At 52.1% G+C, this 19,630-nt stretch overlaps 1 protein-coding gene across 3 annotated transcripts; it reads left to right on the forward strand.

The window, feature by feature from the left end:
- The first annotated feature begins 1,688 nt into the window (after nucleotides 1-1,688).
- On the forward strand, nucleotides 1,689-19,258 carry LOC102463539 (fibrinogen-like protein 1). 3 transcript variants are annotated; one of them, XM_075923308.1, is made up of 4 exons: nucleotides 1,689-1,925; nucleotides 2,016-2,232; nucleotides 7,422-7,617; nucleotides 17,801-19,258. In XM_075923308.1, the coding sequence occupies exons 2-4, from the start codon at nucleotides 2,147-2,149 to the stop codon at nucleotides 17,945-17,947; spliced, it is 429 nt and encodes a 142-aa protein (XP_075779423.1). In that variant the 5' UTR covers nucleotides 1,689-1,925; nucleotides 2,016-2,146; the 3' UTR covers nucleotides 17,948-19,258. The 3 variants fall into 3 exon arrangements, with proteins under 3 accessions (XP_075779423.1, XP_075779424.1, XP_025037271.2); XM_075923309.1 differs by having other exon boundaries at nucleotides 1,689-1,841; XM_025181486.2 differs by having other exon boundaries at nucleotides 1,689-2,232.
- Nucleotides 19,259-19,630: the final 372 nt, after the last annotated feature.

Consider the following 19,630-nt stretch of genomic DNA (forward strand, 5'->3'; position numbering starts at 1 on the left):
TAGATAAATTCATGGAGGTTAAGTCCATAAATGGCTATTATCTAGGATGGGTAAGGAATGGTGTCTCTAGCCTCTGTTTATCAGAGGCTGGAGATGGATGGCAGGAGAGAGATCGCTTGATCAGTACCTGTTCGATTCACTCCCTCTGGGGCACCTGGTATTGGCCGCTGTCGGCAGACAGGATACTGGGCTGGATGGACCTTTGGTCTGACCCAGTACAGCCGTTCTTATGTTCTTATGGGTGGCCTATTTAGGTCCCTTCCAGCCCTACGTTTCTATGGGGCTATTATTATGCTATTATTCTGCACACAGGGATATCCCCAGCAAGCCAGACTGCCTCAAGGCCAGTCCCTCTGTGTGGCTTTCACTCAGAGGCCAATGTGTGTGCCCACTGGTAAAAAACACAGCCTGGCCTGGTCTTGCTGACCTCTACAAGTAATGCATCTTTGGGCAAGCACTCCTGACTCTCCCCCTCCCTTTTTGGCCTGGCCTGCTTGCAGACGTGCACCAGACTTGAGTCAGACCTAGGCTGCGTCTAGACTGGCATGATTTTGCGCAAATACTTTTAACGAAAAAGTTTTTCCGTTAAAAGTATTTGCACAAGAGAGCGTCTACACTGGCATGTGCTTTTGTGCAAAAGCATCCGTGCCAGTGCAGACGCTCTCTTGCGCAAGAAAGCTCCGATGGCCATTTTAGCCATCGGGCTTTCTTGCGCAAGAAATTAACATGGCTGTCTACACTGGCCCTCTTGCGCAAGAATACTTGTGTAAAAGGGCTTATCCCTGAGCGGGAGTGTCGGAGTATTTGCGCAAGAAGCACTGATTTTGTACAGTACAAAGTCAGCGTTCTTGCACAAATACTCGCGGCCAGTGTAGACAGGCGGCAAGTTTTTGCGCAAAATCTTGCCAGTCTAGATGCACCCCTGGAGTTTGCTTTGTTAGAGATCTGTGCAGTGGACAAGGCCGGGACGAGGCCTAGCACTGCAGACATTGTTGTTCTGGTCAAGGGAGGGCTGTCCAGGCTCCCCTACACAACAGGAACCGAAGATCATCTCCCTGTTTATAGCAACCCTTAGCATATTTGAAGACTATTACCAGGTTCACAACACAGTCTGCTTTTCTCTAGGCTCAGCTTGCCCAGGTCTTAACTTTCCCCCATAGGTCAAGCTGTCTAATCATCGACCATTGTTACAGCTCTTCCTTGGACTCTCTACAATTTGTCTAGATATTTCCTAAAGTGTGACAGCCAGCATTGGACCCAGTGCTGCAGCTGAATAGAATGGGACAGCGACCTCCTGTGTCCTACCTGTTCCACGCCTATTAATACCCCCAGAATGATATTAGTCTTTTTCACAACTACATCACAATTTTACTGATATTTGGTTTTTTCTCCTGGTGGTGCACATTCACACATACCTTGGTGCACATAAAATTATTCTGCCCCTGGATACAAAATTCACCCCTGGATGGAAACGATGAGCATAAACATTAGTGATAGCCACTCTTCCTTTAAGCTAAAGTGATTGGACTGCTACCTTACTGCGGTACCCTAGAAGAGATGCTTCTTGCAGTGTCGTTTCTGTTACATGCACATCTGAGGTGCTATGGAAACATAATAAACCAACACTCCAGAATCTCCGGTCTCTTTCATTCCTAAAAGGCTTTTTTCTATAAATTTATCAGCTTGATTCTGCCCTCGGTCACACCAGTGTGAATGAGGAGTAACTCTGTGGCAGTCAAACCTTGTGTCGGACAGATCAGAATCAGCCACAGCGATCTCTGAATTTCTCCACCGCAGTATCTCGGCTGGAGAAGCAGCATAGTAGCTGTCCTCTGTGGGTGGTAAGCGAGGAAGAGGGGTAAAGTTAGTTGAAGACAGCTCAGCTAGCAGGCCAGCCAGCCAGTTTCAGGAGGAGGCAGTATTGAGTTACGTTTCTGGTCCAGGATGATGTTGGGTTCATCACAAATAACGCTCGTGGGATACTCAGATTAGCTTCCCCTTTCTCCCACTGGCAGGCGGAGGTTGGACCGTCATCCAGCGACGGCAGGATGGCTCGGTCAACTTCACCCGGACGTGGAACGAATACAAAGACGGCTTTGGGGATTTAAACAGTGAGTTCTGGCTAGGCAACGAGAACATTCACAAGATGACGAACCAAGGGGACTACTCGCTCCGCATTGATTTGGAAGACTGGAACAACAAGCACAAGCATGCCTTCTACCAGATCTTCAGGTAAGAGGGCATGGGGTCCTTCCCCGGGTTCCTGCTGTCGGCAAAGAGCCAAGTCCTGCTGGCCTTAGCGCCTGGAAATCCCACTGAAATCAGTAGAAGTTCTGAGCCCAGAAAGCTTGTGGGATTAGGCCCACATTAGGATTCATTCCTGGACTATTTGCTCGACTCCCACAAGTGCCAGGCAGGAAGTTCAGGCCTCACTTCCTGATCACATCCCTGCCAGGGCTGAGTTGATTGAGTTGGGGTTGGTCCTGCGTTGGGCAGGGGGCTGGACTCGATGACTCCTGAGGTCTCTTCCAGCCCTGGGATTCTGTGAGTCTATGATCAGGTGTGTGCCCTGTTGCTCTGGAACATTCTGTAGAAACTCACAGCAATTGCCCAATGGATCAATCCACAGCAATCCGCGCCGGCCTCCTGTTTTTGCCCCAGAGGCAGGGGCGGCCCGAGGCGGGCTGCGGCAGCTGGCGCCCCAGGCAGAATGCGCAATCGGCACCCCCACCTGCACGGTGTCAACGGCGCCGTCAATTGCGTGACGCCATCATCGGGCGCCCCGGGTGCCCCTGTTGAAGGCAGCGCCCTAGGCGACCGCCGAGTCGGCCTATACTCATGGGCCGCCCCTGCCCAGAGGCATTCCAGGGAGGAGCAAGAATCCTCCTAGTGGACAAGCGTAGAGAAACTGGCCCAAAGGGGAAGCTTCTACTCTACTCTAGTCTGGGAGGCCTCCATTGCAGTGGGAAGTAGGAATGTTAAGGACTAGTCGATCCCGCCCCCCCCCCCCGCTGCTTGCTGCCTCTATGAGAGAGAGGCAACAAAGGGGGGAGAAAGGGATACTTCAAAGTGGCAGTGACGTACAACTGAGCTGGGGATCAGCTGTGTGGCGCTGCCACTTTGAAACCCCAATGCAGCGTTTCAAAGGTGCAGCCGCCGCACAGCTAATCTTCAGCTCAGCTGTGTGGCACTGGCCCTTTAAAACACCACTTCCGTGGAGCCCGGGGTCAGCAGGTGAGCCAGGGTCAGCAAAGCCCACAGGTAAGTGCTGAATGTGCGGGACTGGGAGATGGGTTGGAAATGGGGGGGACTATGGCCTATAATGGCAAGGAGAAAGGAGGGTCAGGGCACAACAGGGAGGCAAGATCAAATCAGTATCTTAGATGCCTATATACAAATGCGAGAAGTATGGGTAATAAGCAGGAAGAACTGGAATTGCTAACCAATAAATACAACTATGATATCATTGGTATTACAGAAACCTGGTGGGATGGGACGCATGATTGGAATGTTGGTATGGAAGGGTACGGCTTGCTCAGGAAGGACAGACAGGGAAAAAAGGGAGGAGGGGTTGCCTTGTATATTAAAAATGTACACACTTGGACTGAAGTGGAGATGAACGTAGGAGATAGCTGTGTAAAGAGTCTCTGGGTTAAGCTAAAAGGGGTAAAAAACGAGGGTGATATCATGCTAGGAGTCTACTACAGGCCACCTAGCCAGGTGGAAGAGGTGGATGAGGCCTTTTTTAAACAATTAACAAAACTATCCAAAGCCCAAGATTTAGTGGTGATGGGGGACTTCAACTATCCAGACATATGTTGGGAAACTAACACAGCGAGGCACAGGCTATCCAATAAGTTTCTGGACTGCATTGGAGACAACTTTCTGTTTCAGAAGGTTGAAAAAGCTACCAGAGGAGAAGCTGTTCTGGATTTGATTTTAACAAATAGGGAGGAACTAGTTGAGAACTTGAAAGTGGAAGACAGTATAGGGGACAGTGATCATGAAATAATAGAGTTCATGATCTTAAGGAAAGGTAGAAGGGAGACCAGCACAATTGAGGTAATGGATTTCAGGAAGGCAGATTTTGATAAGCTCAGAGAACTTGTAGGTAAGGTCCCATGGGAAGCAAGACTGAAGGGAAAAACAACTGAGGAGAGTTGGAAGTATTTCAAAGGGACGTTGTTAAGGGCCCAAAAGCAAACAATTCCGCTGTGTAGGAAAGATAGAAAATATGGCAAAAGACCAGCTTGGCTTAACAAGGAGATCTTGCATGATCTCAAAATAAAAAAGGAGTCATATAAAAAATGGAAACTAGGACAAATAACAAAGGATGAATATAGGCAAGCAACACGGGAATGCAGGGATTAGAAAGGCAAAGGCACAAAATGAGATCAAACTAGCTACAGGCATAAAGGGAAACAAGAAGACCTTTTATAAATACATTAAAAGCAAGAGGAAGACCAAGGACAGGGTAGGCCCACTGCTTAGTGAGGAGGGAGAAGCAGTAACAGGAAACTTGGAAATGGCGGAGATGCTCAATGACTTCTTTGTTTCGGTCTTCACCGAGAAGTCTGGAGATGTGCCTAACGTAGTGAATACAAGGAGAGAGAGGGTAAGTTTAGAAGATAGGATACACAAAGAACAAGTTAAAAATCACTTAGGAAAGTTAGATGTCAGCAAGTCACCAGGTCCTGATGAAATGCATCCCAGGATACTCAAGGAGCTGATAGAGGAGGTATCTGAGCCTTTAGCTATGATCTTTGAAAAATCATGGAAGACAGGGAAGATTCCAGAAGACTGGAAAAGGGCAAATATTGTGCCCATCTATAAAAAGGGGAATAAGAACAACCCAGGAAACTACAGACCGGTCAGTTTAACATCTGTCCCAGGGAAGATAATGGAGCAGGTAATTAAGGAAATCATATGCAAACACTTGGAAGGTAATAAAGTGATAGGGAGTAGCCAGCATGGGTTTGTGAAGAACAAGTCATGCCAAACTAATCTGATAGCTTTCTTTGATAGGATAATGAGCCTTGTGGATAAGGGAGAAGCGGTGGATGTCATATACCTAGACTTTAGTAAGGCATTTGATACGGTCTCGCATGATATTCTTATTGATAAACTAGGCAAATATAACTTAGATAGGGCCACGATAAGGTGGGTGCATAATTGGCTGGATAACCGTAGTCAGAGAGTTGTTGTTAACGGTTCTAAATCCTGCTGGAAAGGGATAACAAGTGGAGTTCCTCAAGGGTCTGTTTTGGGACCCGTACTGTTCAATATCTTCATCAATGATGTAGATATTGGGATAGAGAGTACACTTATTAAGTTTGCAGATGAAACCACACTGGGTGGGGTTGCAACTTCTTTGGAGGATAGGGACATAATTCAAAATGACCTTAGCAAGTTAGAGAAATGGTCAGAGGTAAACAGGAGTTTAATAAAGAGAAATGCAAAGTGCTCCACTTAGGAAGGAACAATCAGTTCCATACATACAAGATGGGAAGCGACTGTCTAGGAATGAGCATGGCGGAAAGGGATCTAGGGGTCATAGTGAATATGAGTCAACAGTGTGATGCTGTTGCAAAAAAAGCAAATATGATTCTAGGTTGTATCAACAGGTGTGTTGTAAGCAAAACTCGTGAAGTCATTCTGCCGCTCTACTCTGCACTAGTTAGGCCTCAGCTGGAGTACTGTGTCCAGTTCTGGGCGCCACATTTCAAGAAAGATGTGGAGAAATTGGAAAGGGTACAGAGAAGAGCGACAAGAATGATTAAAGGTCTGGAGAACATGACCTATGAAGCCAGGCTTCATGAACTGGGCTTGTTTAGTTTGGAAAAAAGAAGATTAAGGGGGGACATGATAGCGGTTTTCAAATATCTAAAAGGGTGTCACAAGGAGGAAGGAGAAAATTTGTTCCTCTTGGTTTCTGAGGACAGGACAAGGAGTAATGGGCTTAAAGTGCAGCAAGGGAGGTTTAGATTGGACATTAGGAAAAAATTCCTAACTGTCAGGGTGGTCAAATATTGGAATAAATTGCCAAGGGAGGTGGTGGAATCTCCCTCTCTGGAGATATTTAAGAACAGGTTAGATAGACATCTGTCAGGGATGGTGTAGACGGAGCTTGGTCCTGCCTTGAGGGCAGGAGGCTGGACTCGATGACCTCTCAAGGTCCCTTCCAGTCCTATGATTCTATGATTCTATGAGTTGACCCCGGTTCCGGGGAAATGCCACACCGAACCCAGAATCCAGTTTCCCCGGGCACCCATGGGCAGCCCGTAGTCAGCAGGACTTCCCGCTGGTTCCGGGCTGTACCAGGAGTTCCGCATTCCTCCTTTGAAATCTACAAGGGCCCCAGCGGAGGAATGCGGAAGTGCCTATCGACTAATCGAGTAGTCAATGGAAATTCCATCGACTACTCAACTTGTCAATTAACCACATTTTAACATCCCTGGTGGGAAGGTGTGATTTGCAGCCACACATGGGCTAGCACCTGAGAGCAGCACTGTGGCTGCAGGAGGGCTAGCTGCCTACATCTGCACCCAGGATATCTGATGGGCTTGTATTTGGCAGTCGAGCAACTCTTGCCATGGCCACGCGGCAGTAGATGCTCGCTCAAGCACACCTAGTGTGTGTGCTATGCCGGCCTAAGTTGGCAATCACAGTTCCCCACTGCCGTGTAGTCGTAACAGTAGGGGGTGAATTTATGCCCTGAAACTCATGCTTTTCAAGCTGGAGATGCAGCTGGCCCTAGAGCATGGAGTTGACCCAAAGCCGAATGGAGTCATGGGAAAGACTCCCATTGACTTAAGTAGAGTGTCATCCCAGATCTAAAACACTTAGAAACGTTCATTCTCGGTGATGTAACTGTGGGGGTTCTCATTCGTTCCCATCCTGCAGAAGAGGTGATTCAGGAAGGGTCAACCAGACAAAGCCCAGAGACTGGGGTACTTAACATGAACTGGTGGTAGACTGGAAAAACAAAGTCCGTGGAAAAAGGCCAGTGAGTCTGCTGAGAAGCCGATTTCCCACTCCACCCCTCTGTCCCAGGGAATAATCTAAGAGATTCCAGCTCAGCCCAAGAGACGAAATGTGAACAGAAGCCGAGCCATGTTGTTAGAGGGACTTCCTACAGAGCAGCCCTGGACCGGAGTCCTTGACTGTAGCTTTAGAATCCCAGGTCACCCACCCCATCTCTCCAGAAAGTGGGCCCAAGTTAGTCCAGTGCCAAACCCCATTTTGGGAGAGATAGGGGGCTGGAGCCTCAACTGGCAAGGGGCAGAACCAGTGGGCACGCCCAGCCTAGATAACTGGATGCAGGTGGATTCGTTGCAAGAATAACTCTTGCAAAGCCCAGCTTGGAAAGGAGACGTGGAAACCCCCAGGAGACAACCCAGCCTCTTCCCTCTCGTTTGCAGCATCGAGGACGAGACAAACTTCTACCGCCTCCACGTGGACGGTTTCAGTGGGACTGTGGAGGACTCCTTTGCCTGGTACCACAACAAGCGGAGTTTCAGCACGCCCGATACGGGGAACATCTGTGCCGAGATCTCCCACGGGGGCTGGTGGTACCATCAGTGCTTCTTCTCCAACCTCAATGGAGTGTACTACAAGGTACGGTTGCCATGTCAGGACAGAGGCCTTGCTACGGCATGTGTGAGCCTGCGCGGAAGTTGTCATTCGGCATGACATAGCAGCCCCTCTTTGCCTGCCCAACCACTGCACATCAGGGCCAGGCCTCCTTGCTTTGAGATACCTTGATTTCCTTGAAAGACATTGCCAGAATTATTAATAATATTTGAGGTTATTAATATTAATATGGGGACCCACCAAACACTAATGTAACCACAAATTCCTTTGTTAACTCCAAGGGCCAAATGGTGCAAATGTACCATGGGAAATTGCTCTCAACATGCCTCGCCAATAAGTAAGGTTAAGATTTTGTCATGCATATTTTTAGTATCAGTCACGGGGGCTTCCGTGAATTTTTCCTTTATTGCCTGTTACCTGTTGTGATGGGGGAGACCAAGCCCTGAGGCTAGAGAAGGGCAATAGAGCAGTCCTCCCAGAAGGCTAGAGTGGCTGTGGAGGAACCAGCCAATCAGCAGCCAGGAGGGACTATAAAAGGAACGGCAGTACTCAAGGCAGTTCAGTAAGAGAGGAGGTCGGGGTGACTGGTTGGCAGAACCAGAGACAGCTTCCAGTGGAGAGTTGTTGAGAGACGGATGGATTTGAAGGAAAGTCCTGAGCTAAGGGCAAAGGAGTTGTCTTCTCCAGAAGGGGAAGCCCTGGAGGCACCACTCTTGTTCAGAGTGAGGCAACAAACTGAGACACACTCTACAGAAGGCACCGGGATGGTCCCCTGTTAGAGGTGTACCCCAGAAGTGGTCTGTGATGGCACAAAGAGTGTGACTTGGCCAGAGTAGTTGCAAGGCTTTTAAGACGGACAGAGAGCAGGAACGTGCACTTGGCCAAACGGGGATGCTCTTGTGAGGTGAGTGCTGACCCTGTTACACCAGTCCCTGACTGTGACTAAAAATATGTGCCACAAAATGGGGTGCTGCTAGGTCTTTGTATAAGGCTGACTGGTGGAACTGAACCTGGGACCTCTTGCACTTAATGCACGAGCCGCTACATGGGATGGTGCACCACACCCAGTGGGTGTGTGGGTTACACTCTCAAGCTCTAAGCCATGGCAGGCAGTGGGGGTGGGGGTACCTCATAGGACCTCATAGTCCTCCCACCAAGGGCTGAAGTCATGGAGATCTCTGGAAGTCATGGATTCCATGGTCTCCCTGGTAGAATCATAGCTGTACTAATAAACAATATCCAAAATTAAACAAAACATGTATAAGTATCTGACTGGTATACTTACAAATGGGCTAAACTCAGCAGTGCTTACACCCATGTAGATTGGCTCCAATGTAGGCAGGCAGGAATTCTTAAAGGCAAGAACCCGTTAAGAGTCTACTCTTCACACCATTTAACAAACAGGTGATGTCATTGCCTATTACTAGTCAGATTTGAGTTAAAAACCAGTCTGAGGCCAGGTCTATACTAGACCCAGAAGGTCGGCTTAAGGTACGCAACTCCAGCTACATAAATAACGTAGCTGGAGTCAACATAACTTAAGCCAAGCTTGGTGCCGTCTTCACAGTGGGAAGTCGATGAGAGAAAACACGCCCATTGACTTCCCTTACTCCTCATGACTGCAAGGAGTACCGGCTCAGACCCACTAAATCGAATGCTAGACCCACTTGTGACGGCGCGTTGGGGTCCCCCGTCTCCTGCACCCCGAAATGGCACAAACAGACTGCACCAGCCAGTGGAATAGAGGAAGTTTATTGCCTCTCCAGGATACAGCACAGCACAGATGTAGTCTGGTCACAGAGCTGGGCTAGGATGCCTCAGGCCCCCTTGAGATGGGGGAAACAGGGCCCCTAAACTCCAGCTCCTCTCCCTAGGCTGTCTCCTCCATGCTCACAGACAGCCAGCCACCAACTAACTAACTTCCAGCCCTGCCCCCCAGTCAGGGCAGCATTCCACCTTCCTTTGTTCCTCTCCATGGGGGGTGTCTGGCCACTGGTTCAACAAGTTTGGCATTACCTTGGCCTAGTGAGGTTTTCCCTGCTGGGTCTTGCTCCAGACAGCAGGGGTCACCACAGCCCAGCAAGTACCCCCACTACGTCACAGTTCTCCCCCCTCCGAGAGCGAACTGAGCAGGGTCACTCCGCTCGTGACCTAGGGAAGTTCGGGTCCTCTGCATGGGAACCCGCCCTGGGGACATGGGTGCTCCCCTTGACTCGGGCCGACCATGGCGAGGACCCACATGAGTTGGCTTCCCTCTGTCCACTCGCCACCCCACTCCAGGGCGACTGGCACAGGCCTGTCCTCGGGGGTCACACCCACCCTTCCACTGGCCTTGATCCCTGGCCAGGGTCTCTCGGGCCGGGGCCATGAGCCCAGTGAGCCTTCTCTGGACAGCCAGGGCGGCTTCCACCCCCGATGCTCCATCAAGGGAGGTCTTCCCCTCCCATAACTCTCTCAGCAAACCCAGAGGGTCCTCTATCTGGGGTAGAGACCCCCAAGCCGCTTTCCTCCTGTCTTGGGCCTTCCCGCCCCTCTGGCAGGAGTCACAGGACCGGCAGTACCGCTGCACGGCTGTAAAGATTCCCGGCCAATAGAAGTGCTGGAGCAGCCTCAGCTGGGTGCTCCGGATCCCCCGGTGGCCCCCAACGGGGACGTCATGGGCCAAATACAGCAGCTTGAGGCGATACTTTCGGGGGACGACTAGCTGCCACTGGACCCTCCATGCCCCCACCTTCCTGGGGGGAAACCATTCACGGAACAGGAGTCCACGCTCCTGCAGGAATCTCTCCTGGCCACCTCTCCCCCGGGGCTGAGCTGCACGGAGGCCAGCCTGGTCCCTCAGCCTCTGCAAGGAGGGGTCTGCCTGCACCTCAGTCTGGAATTCAGCTGCTGAGGCAGGGATCGGGACCTGTCCCCCACCTCTGCCTAGGTCCGGAGTCCCAGCCTGGCTGGACCCCGTGTCCACTGGGATGGGACCCTGAGGACGCTGCCAGGAGTCCTTCCCTGGACCCACGTTGTCAGCCCCCCGCTGGCTCTGGCTCCGGGTAGTGACTAGAGCCCGCTGGGATTCATGGGGCCACTCCTCTAGGTCATTCCCCATCAGCACCTCGGTGGGCAAGTGCGGGTGCACGCCCACTTCCTTGAGGCCCTCCTTGGCCCCCCATTTCAGATGCACCCTGGCTACAGGCACCTTAAACGGGGACCCGTCTATGCCCTTCAGGGTCAGCTGCGTGTGGGGTAGTATCCGGTCTGGGGCCACTATATCGGATCGAGCCAGAGTCACCTCCGCCCCCGTGTCCCAGAAGCCCGTCACCTTCCTACCATCCACCTCCAGGGGTATGAGGCACTCGCTCCGCAGGGGCCGTCCTGCCCCCACCCGGTACACGGAGAAATCCGCCTCCTGAGAATCAGACCTCCCAGGGGAGGTGCACTGAGCATCCTTCCCCTCTCTCTGAGCTGAGGTTTGCCTGCCAGCCCCTGCCTCTGGGGCAGCCTGCCCTTCCTCCCGCCCCAGCCAGTTAACCCTGGAAAGTCCCCGGTCCTGGGACCTGGTGCACTGAGCCCTCTTGTGGCCTTTTTGCCCACAGCGCTGGCAAGTTAGGCTTTGGGCTGTCTCTGTCCAGGGCCTGGCTGGTTCTCTGGGGCACAGACGACCTGTTCCTTGGGCTCGCCTCGTAGTTGACTCCCTCCGTCGCTCAGCCGAGATCTGGTCTCTGCGCGGTTCCCGTTCTCTCCGGGACTCCGGTTCACACCCGGAACGGCTCTCTGTGAACTCATCTGCCAGCCTCCCGGCCTCCTGGAGGTTCTCTGGTCTCCGGTCCTTGAGCCACAGCCTCAGTTTGGGTGTGCACGCTTCATAGAACTGCTCCATCATGACCAGCTTGAGCAGCTCCTCTGCAGTCTGGGCTCCGACTCCAGACACCCACTTGCGGCAGTATTGCGCCAGGCGGGAGGCCAGGTCCACATAGGTCTCCCGTGGCCCTTTCTGTACCCCCCGGAACTTCTTCCTGTACATCTCAGGGGTCAGCCCGAACTTGTGCAGCAGGGCCTCCTTGACTCGGTTGTAATCCCCTGGCTGTAGGTCCTCCAGCTGACTGAGCACTCCGGCCGCCTCCTGGTTCAGTGCGGGGATGAGCTCCTGCAGCCAGTCAGCTGGGGGAACCCGTTGCAGTCCACAGGCCCTCTCAAAGGCACTGAGGAACCCGTCTATGTCACCCACGTCCTTCAATTGGGCCACCACGAGCCTCTCCAAGCGTCTGGCAGTCCTGGGACCTTGGGGCCCATCCGCACTTGGCGCAGCCGGTGCCCCGCTGGTTCTCCGCTCTGCCATGGCCAGCTCATGCTGCCGCTGCCTCTCTCGATCTTGGCGTTCCTTCTCTCGGTCCTGTACTTCCAATTCCCTGATCCGTAGCTGGATCTCCAGCTGCCGCAGCTCTGCTTGGCTGGCCCCTGCCCTAGATGGGCCGCAGCTTGCAGGCCTCCTGGGGGAAGCTGTCTCATCTCTCCGGTGAGTTCCAGCACTCCTCCCCCTCTCTGAGCCTGACACACTCTCAGGGGGGGTCTGGCTGCTTCCCCTGGGGACAAGATCCTGGCCCTGTGGCTGGTCATTATCTTCCAGCTGGGTAATCAGCTGGGCCTTGGTTGCTTTCCGCACAGGCAAGCCCCTCTCTCTGCACAGCCCCACCAGCTCTGCCTTCAAGAGTTGGGCGTAGGCCATCTGCCCGCTGGGCCCCTCGGTGCAGACTCACCAGTCTAGTGCTGCAGCGCCCCACGATTCCCAGGAACCGCTTCGCTCTGCCTCAAGCATCCTTGGCTCCAGGGCTCTTGCTTCTACGGCGCCTTGTCGCTCGCCGCTGGAAGCTTCATCCACGGGGTGCAGTGCATCCCACTTCTGACACCAGTGTGATGGCGCGTTGGGGTCCCCCGTCTCCTGCACCCCGAAATGGCACAAACAGACTGCACCAGCCGGTGGAATAGAGGAAGTTTATTGCCTCTCCAGGATACAGCGCAGCACAGATGTAGTCTGGTCACAGAGCTGGGCTAGGATGCCTCAGGCCCCCTTGAGATGGGGGAGACAGGGCCCCTAAACTCCAGCTCCTCTCCCTAGGCTGTCTCCTCCATGCTCACAGACAGCCAGCCACCAACTAACTAACTTCCAGCCCTGCCCCCCAGTCAGGGCAGCATTCCACCTTCCTTTGTTCCTCTCCATGGGGGGGTGTCTGGCCACTGGTTCAACAAGTTTGGCATTACCTTGGCCTAGTGAGGTTTTCCCTGCTGGGTCTTGCTCCAGACAGCAGGGGTCACCACAGCCCAGCAAGTACCCCCACTACGTCACAGTGACCCACTAAATCAAACACCGAACCCACTAAATCGAATGCCAGAAGATTGATCTCTGGCACTGCAAGTGAATATGTGGCCTGAGACAGTTCACTCTTATTTCCAGTTTTACTCCAGATAAGATCTATAACCTTCTTTTCCCCAAGGTCTTTTCTCCTTAGATCTTCCCTTCTTCCCAGCTAACCAACAGCCCCTTCATTGCACCTGGGTTCACGTAGGAGACACAACACATGTGGAGTGGGAAGAGCTAGGTTGACTCCTTTGAAGAGACATTCTATCGTCAGAGCCCTCCTTTTTAGACACTTCTCCATATTTCATCAGCTGTTCTTTGAACAGTTCAACCTCCCTCCTTCATTTCTTTTGGCCTTAAGTTATTACTTGTTATTTTTAAGGCCTTCCTCGTACTTGCTGGTCAGGGCCTTTTGTTACAACACATACACACATTCCTTTAATCTAACTCAAGCAAACTCTAGCTCTTTCCCTTTTATTTTATCCTACAGAGTAGAAAATAGAACTTTCTTCTGCACCCTGGCAACCGTGCTCACTCAAGCTAGCGATAAATTACAAACGTGATAGGTTTCAGAACATCTCCTCTGTGCTGTGCTCATTGATCCACCTTTAGCAGGACTACTGACCTTCCCACCTCCTTTCCAGCTTCCATTCAGCTACTATGTAAATCAATAACAACCGCTTGGCTCAAGCCATATGGACTTCCTCCAGAGTCCAATGGGCTGACTTGCAGGATGGGGCTGTATTGAGTTCCGGACCAGTGACAAGTTCCAGGCCTAATATCTTGTGAACAACCAGAGTTAGAACTTGATACCCTTGGGGATCTGGGAACTGCCTTGGCACTAGAGTGTAGTGCTGATTTCCAGACCTGGTAGATTGGGGGGCATCCCAGCTTTAATAAGATGATCAGATAGAGATTCATGGAAACGTAGGGTTGGAAGAAACCTTGGGAGGTCATCAGCCCAGTCTTCTGCCCTGAGACAGGACCAAGTGAACATAGAGGATCCATGACAGGTGTCTGTCCAACCTTCTCTTAAAACCTTCCATAGCCTCCCTTAGAAGCCTATTCCAGAGCTTATCCAGCCTTCAGATTAGAAAGTGTTTCCCAATCTCCAGCGCTGCAGACTACGCTGCTTCCTCTTGTCCTACCCTTGGTAGGCACAAGATCCATCGGTTGCTTTCTTTAGAACAACCTTTTACATGTCTGCAGACTGCTACCAGGTCTTCTCTATGGGTATGTCTACACTACCCTCCTAGTTCGAACTAGGAGGGTAATGTAGGCATACCGCACTTGCAAATGAAGCCCGGGATTTGAATTTCCCGGGCTTCATTTGCATAAGCGGGGAGCCGCCATTTTTAAATCCCCGCTGCTTCGAACCCCGTGCAGCGCGGCTACACGGGGCTCGAACTAGGTAGTTCGGACTAGGTGCCTATTCCGAACTACCGTTACTCCTCGTGAAATGAGGTGTACCGGTAGTTCGGAATAGGCACCCTAGTCCGAACTACCTAGTTCGAGCCCCGTATAGCCGCGCTGCACGGGGTTCAAAGCAGCGGGGATTTAAAATTGGCGGCTCCCCGCTTATGCAAATGAAGCCCGGGAAATTCAAATCCCGGGCTTCATTTGCAAGTGCGGTATGCCTACATTACCCCGCTAGTTCGAACTAGCGGGGTAGTGTAGACATACCCTATGTGTTTTCTTCTCCAGACCAAGCATGCCCAGTTCTTTCAACCTTCCTTCACAGGTTGGAGAGACCGTGGTACATATTATGTAAAGAGATTTTTCATAAACCGGTGCAATGGGAATTCTGTGGGCAAGGCAAGTTGGCTTTCCGGGGGGAAGGATTCTGCATGCAAATTAGCGTTAGTCATGGGTGTCCGGTAGCCTAGACGGGGGAAGGCTTTGCTTTCCCAAACCACCAGGCATAGCCCTGCCCACACTCTGCCCTCAGAACACCTGCAGTGGGCGTTTTGAGAGCAGGGTGTTACTGCCCCCAGCGCCCACCTTCCCTGAGCTCCGGGGCAGGGAGGCCAGTGCTGCCTCCAGTGCTGGGGAGGCTGGAGCCACGTGTTCCCGGGGTGGGGCTGCACCACACACCCTCCTCCCTCCCCCGATGCTCCAAGGCTGGGGCTATGCCATGTGACCTCCTTCCTCCCCAGTGCTCCAGGGCCTGGTAGGCTGAGGTGAGTGCACGCCCAATCCCCTCCATTTCCCTCCCTGTTGTTGGGGGTGGCACATGCAGTGCTTTGCCCTGCCTCCCCATGGGGGGCAGGGAGGGGGCGGGGCCTCAGCAGAAGGGGTGGGGCCAGAAGCCCATGCATTAATAAAAGTCTTTACACCAGTGTTTCTTAAACTTTTTAAGACCGAGGAACACCAAACAATAATTTCTTTTTATGAGGAACACCAAGGATTGTTTGTTGAGCAAAAAAAGAAAACAAAAAAAGGATGGGGGGGAAGTTATTGAGCAAAAAAAAAAAAAAAAAAGGCCCCTGCCACTTTAAGGGTGGCCATTTTGAACTCTGTTGGTCTCTGTCACTATTTAAGAAACACTGCTTTACACCCAAATGCATGATGAGGCTGCCCGGAGGATTAACCGGTAGAAGTTTGAGATGTCCTGCCACCTCCTATAGATTTGCCATGACTCAGAAAAGTGGCTACCCCAAACTCGGGCCAGCAAATCCTTTATGCTACTGTAGCCCACACACCTAGTGTGGTTCACTGTCCCATGTTGTGGCACTTAGACCCCTTACAGCGAGTAATAAGAACAAGGTAGCTCTACAGCCTGAGCTGAGAGCCCCCTGGCTTTATTGCTCAAGCTGTAGAGGCTCCTACACTGAGGTCCCAGGTTCAGTTCTGCACAGTGGAAATTACACTACCTCACACCATTGCTCTCTTCTCCTCTCTCTCTCCACCCAGCCTGGTCCTCAGGGTGGTTCTCAGTTCCCCAAAGGCAGCTGTGGAATGCAGAGTTCTAGCTCACCCAATGTGGTGCTTCTAGCTCACCCAGGGTACGTCTAAACTACATGTCTCCGTCGACGGAGGCATGTAGATTAGCCAGATCGGCAGAGGGAAATGAAGCCGTGATTAAAATAATCGCAGCTTCATTTAAATTTAAATGGCTGCCCCGCTCTGCCGATCAGCTGTTTGTCGGCAGATCGGGGCAGTCTGGACGCACCGCGCCGACAAAGAAGCCTTTCTTGATCGGCACAGGTATGCCTCGTGAAACCAGGTTTACCTGTGCCGATCAAGAAAGGCTTCTTTGTCGGCGCGTCGCGTCCAGACTGCCCCGATCTGCCGACAAACAGCTGATCGGCAGAGCGGGGCAGCCATTTAAATTTAAATGAAGCCGCGATTATTTTAATCGCGGCTTCATTTCCCTCTGCCGATCTGGCTAATCTACATGCCTCCGTCGACGGAGGCATGTAGTCTAGACACACCCCCAACGTGGTTCTAGCTCACCCAATGTGGTGCGTCTGAGATCAGGCTGGGGGAGCGCTTCCCAGAGCCGAATGAACTTAGCCTCGTAGTTCCCCTACATGGCAGGAGTGTCCGATCCCCCTCTTCCCGGTCAGAGTTGAAGTGACTTGCCCAAAGTTACGTGGGCAATCTGTAGTGGAAGTGGGAACTGAACCCCTGTCTCTTGAGTTGAAGGTCTAGGTCAGGGGTGGGGAACCCAAAGCCTGGGGGCTAGATGTGGCCAAGCTTGCCTGGATCCAACCCTTAGGGTTCCCCCCAGCATTGGGGAGCCTACACTGGCTCTCTAGCTCCCCTGCTTGCCCCACTGATCCACCCCCTCAGGCTCTGATGTGCGAGGGGAATGTGGGGAGTGTCTGTTTCCTTCTCAGTCGGGGGCCACATGAGTGGGGGGTGGGAGGGTTGCTGTTTGTTTTAGTTTTTATATAATAGAATCATAGAATACTCGGATTGGAAGGGACCTCGAGAGGTCATCGAGTCTAGTCCCCTGCCCCCATGGCAGGACCAGGTACAGTAAAACTCCAGTTGTCCGGCATCCAGTGATCCGGCACTCCTGCTAGTCCGGCACCATCTGGAACCTGGAAGTGCTCCAGGCAGCCGGACAATTGGAGCTGCTCTGCCCCGGGCTTCCCTGAGTCAGCCGCTGGTCAGTTTCAGCAGCAGCTGACTTGGGGACGCCTGGGGCAGAGCCGCTGGTGTGCTGCTGGGTTGGTCCCACAGCGCCGCCCCCCCATCCTCCCTACTCCACCCCATGCCAGACCCCTCATAGCCCCCCCCTTCCGATAGTCTGGCATATCCGATAATCCGGCACCCTCTGGGTCCTAAAGGTGCCGGATTACCGGAAGTTTACTGTATTTATGTTTTTATTTTTACTTCTCAATTGTGTGCTGCCCCCAATTGATTTTTCTGTGGATCAGTGGCCCCCAACCCAAAAAAGATTCCTCACCCCAGTCTAGGTCATTACCACCATCTTATCCTTCCGCTCAGCTCAGCTCTCTTGCACCATGTGGACGGGAGCAGCTGGAGAGACAACCTAACTCTGCATCTTGGGTCAATGGGCCAGCTGGAAGGGAGAGAAAACGAGGCTCAGTTCTACTCACGCAGATTTCATGCCTGAGGGGTTTCATCCCTGACCCTGTAAATAAATGATCCTGTAGTGAAAACAATCCAGGTTGCACAATCTTGAACGCCTGGTGGGAGATGCATCCCCATGCATTGCCAGGGGATGTTTGCACGGTGCCGGACATACTGCCGGCACCAGTGAAGAACAGCAGTCATCTCCTAGCTAAAGCAGTAGAGCCTACACTGAACTTCCCACTGCGTTCCCAAATGACTAGACTGTCACTTCTAAGTGTTTCCCATTCCTCACAATCTCCTTCTCTGTCACAGGGCGGCAGGTACACCATCAAAAACCGCAAGATCCTGGGCCCAGACGGCATTGTGTGGTACACTTGGAAAGACACCGATTACTACTCCCTGAAGAAGGTCACCATGATGATCCGTCCGCGCACCTTCCGACCCCATCTCTCCCCATGAAGGGACCAGGGACATTTCTCCTATCAGCTGATCGCCAGCTCTAAAACAAGGAGGGATGGGTGTGGCTTGTTATAACTGGAGATGGACGGGCTCCAGGGACCCCAAAATATCATCCCGTTCACTGCTTGCTTCTGCCTGAGAGAATGAAGACAACCACCAAGGAAAGAAAGCAAGGCCTTCAGCGCGGGGTTGGACAGTGAAGCCCTGTGTTTTCAAGGCCAGTTTGAGTGAAATCTTATTGTTCCTAGCCAATAAGAACAAGCTGAGAACAGGCCGAAGATGGAAGACCATGGTCCAAGAAGATCACTTTTTTTTAGGGGAACCATGTATGTGTTTTTACACGTCTTTCGGGAGATACTGCCACGTAATGATTTGAGGGACTGCAACGCTGCCCTCTGCTGGAGGAACGTTGGACTTGCTTGTGTGCGGTATAACAGTGCCCTCGGTGGGCTGGGCTGATGGAGCTGCCCCTTTGACTTCTCAGATGTGTCAGCCCAACTCTGTATGCCCCCTTTTGATGGTGCTGGATGGCTTCAGGCGTGGATTGTTGGCTTGAACTTTTGGAGAGCCTGCATATTCTTGTATGCATTCAAGAATGATCAACTAGGAGGACACTCTAGAGCAGCCAAAGCTCACCCCTCCCCCCCCCCGTGGCTCGTAAAACAACCCTTGTGCCCCCCAAAAATGGCCCTCTCCTCCCAGCTCCCGTTGCTGACCTGGGCAGGGGAGCCATCTAGCACAGCCATTAAAAATGGAGAATTAAAGATGGTGGGAGCCTCTGAATGCATTTTCTTAAAGGGGCAGTCCTTTTTTTTTTTTTTTGGTCGACAACTTTGCCCTGGCTCTTCATGTTGGATTCACTGATATCTTGTCTCTTTGCCCAGAATGGATTGGCCACCCCTGTTCTAGGGGGATGCACAGAATTTACTGGCTTGGGAGTATATTTCCCACTGCCCTCTAGTGGGATACAATGACCCAGCTCATGTATGGTACAAAGAATTCCCTCTGCTTGACAGAGCTCGGCTATTCACTTATGGAAGAGAGACTTGCTTGTGTTTGGAGCTGAAGCTTTGTCATGCTCCCCACTGCCTCCTGGGATGTGCTGTGTGGTGCCGGACGGGGCTGCCTCTATAGCACATGAGGCCTTGCTTGCCTCTCCCAAGGGGAAAGCTGGCACAGCTGCATCCTGGACCCGCTTCCCACTCTTGCTTGTTTGTACACAGCCCTCAGAGCCATGGAGGAAGGCTTGGCAACGTCCCCTCCGGCTCAGGGCTGCCCTCTGTGTCCGGCACACTGACGGTCTGTAGATGAGTTTCCTCAGAGCTGGGATAATTCTTGTACCACAAATAAACCATGTGGCAAAAGTCTCCCTGGTGCTGCCATTCCAGGCCCGTTCTCACACTTGCTGCCCCTTCTCAGAGAAGAGAATGTGAGGTTTCTGTTTACCTCAGAGGCGGCCTGTCAAGGGGAGGTAGAAATTGGGTTGCGCTTACTCTCATAATTTTGTTGGGGGGGGGGGGGGTAAAGACGATGCTCAAAAAAGATATACTGGCATTCGAAAAGGTTCAGAGAAGGGCAACTAAAATGATTAGGGGTTTGGAACGGGTCCCATATGAGGAGAGATTAAAGAGACTGGGACTTTTCAGCTTGGAAAAGAGGAGACTAAGGGGGGATATGATAGAG

The sequence above is a fragment of the Pelodiscus sinensis genome, chromosome 3 (genome assembly GCF_049634645.1).
Source record: "Pelodiscus sinensis isolate JC-2024 chromosome 3, ASM4963464v1, whole genome shotgun sequence".
Classification (NCBI taxonomy): domain Eukaryota; kingdom Metazoa; phylum Chordata; order Testudines; family Trionychidae; genus Pelodiscus; species Pelodiscus sinensis.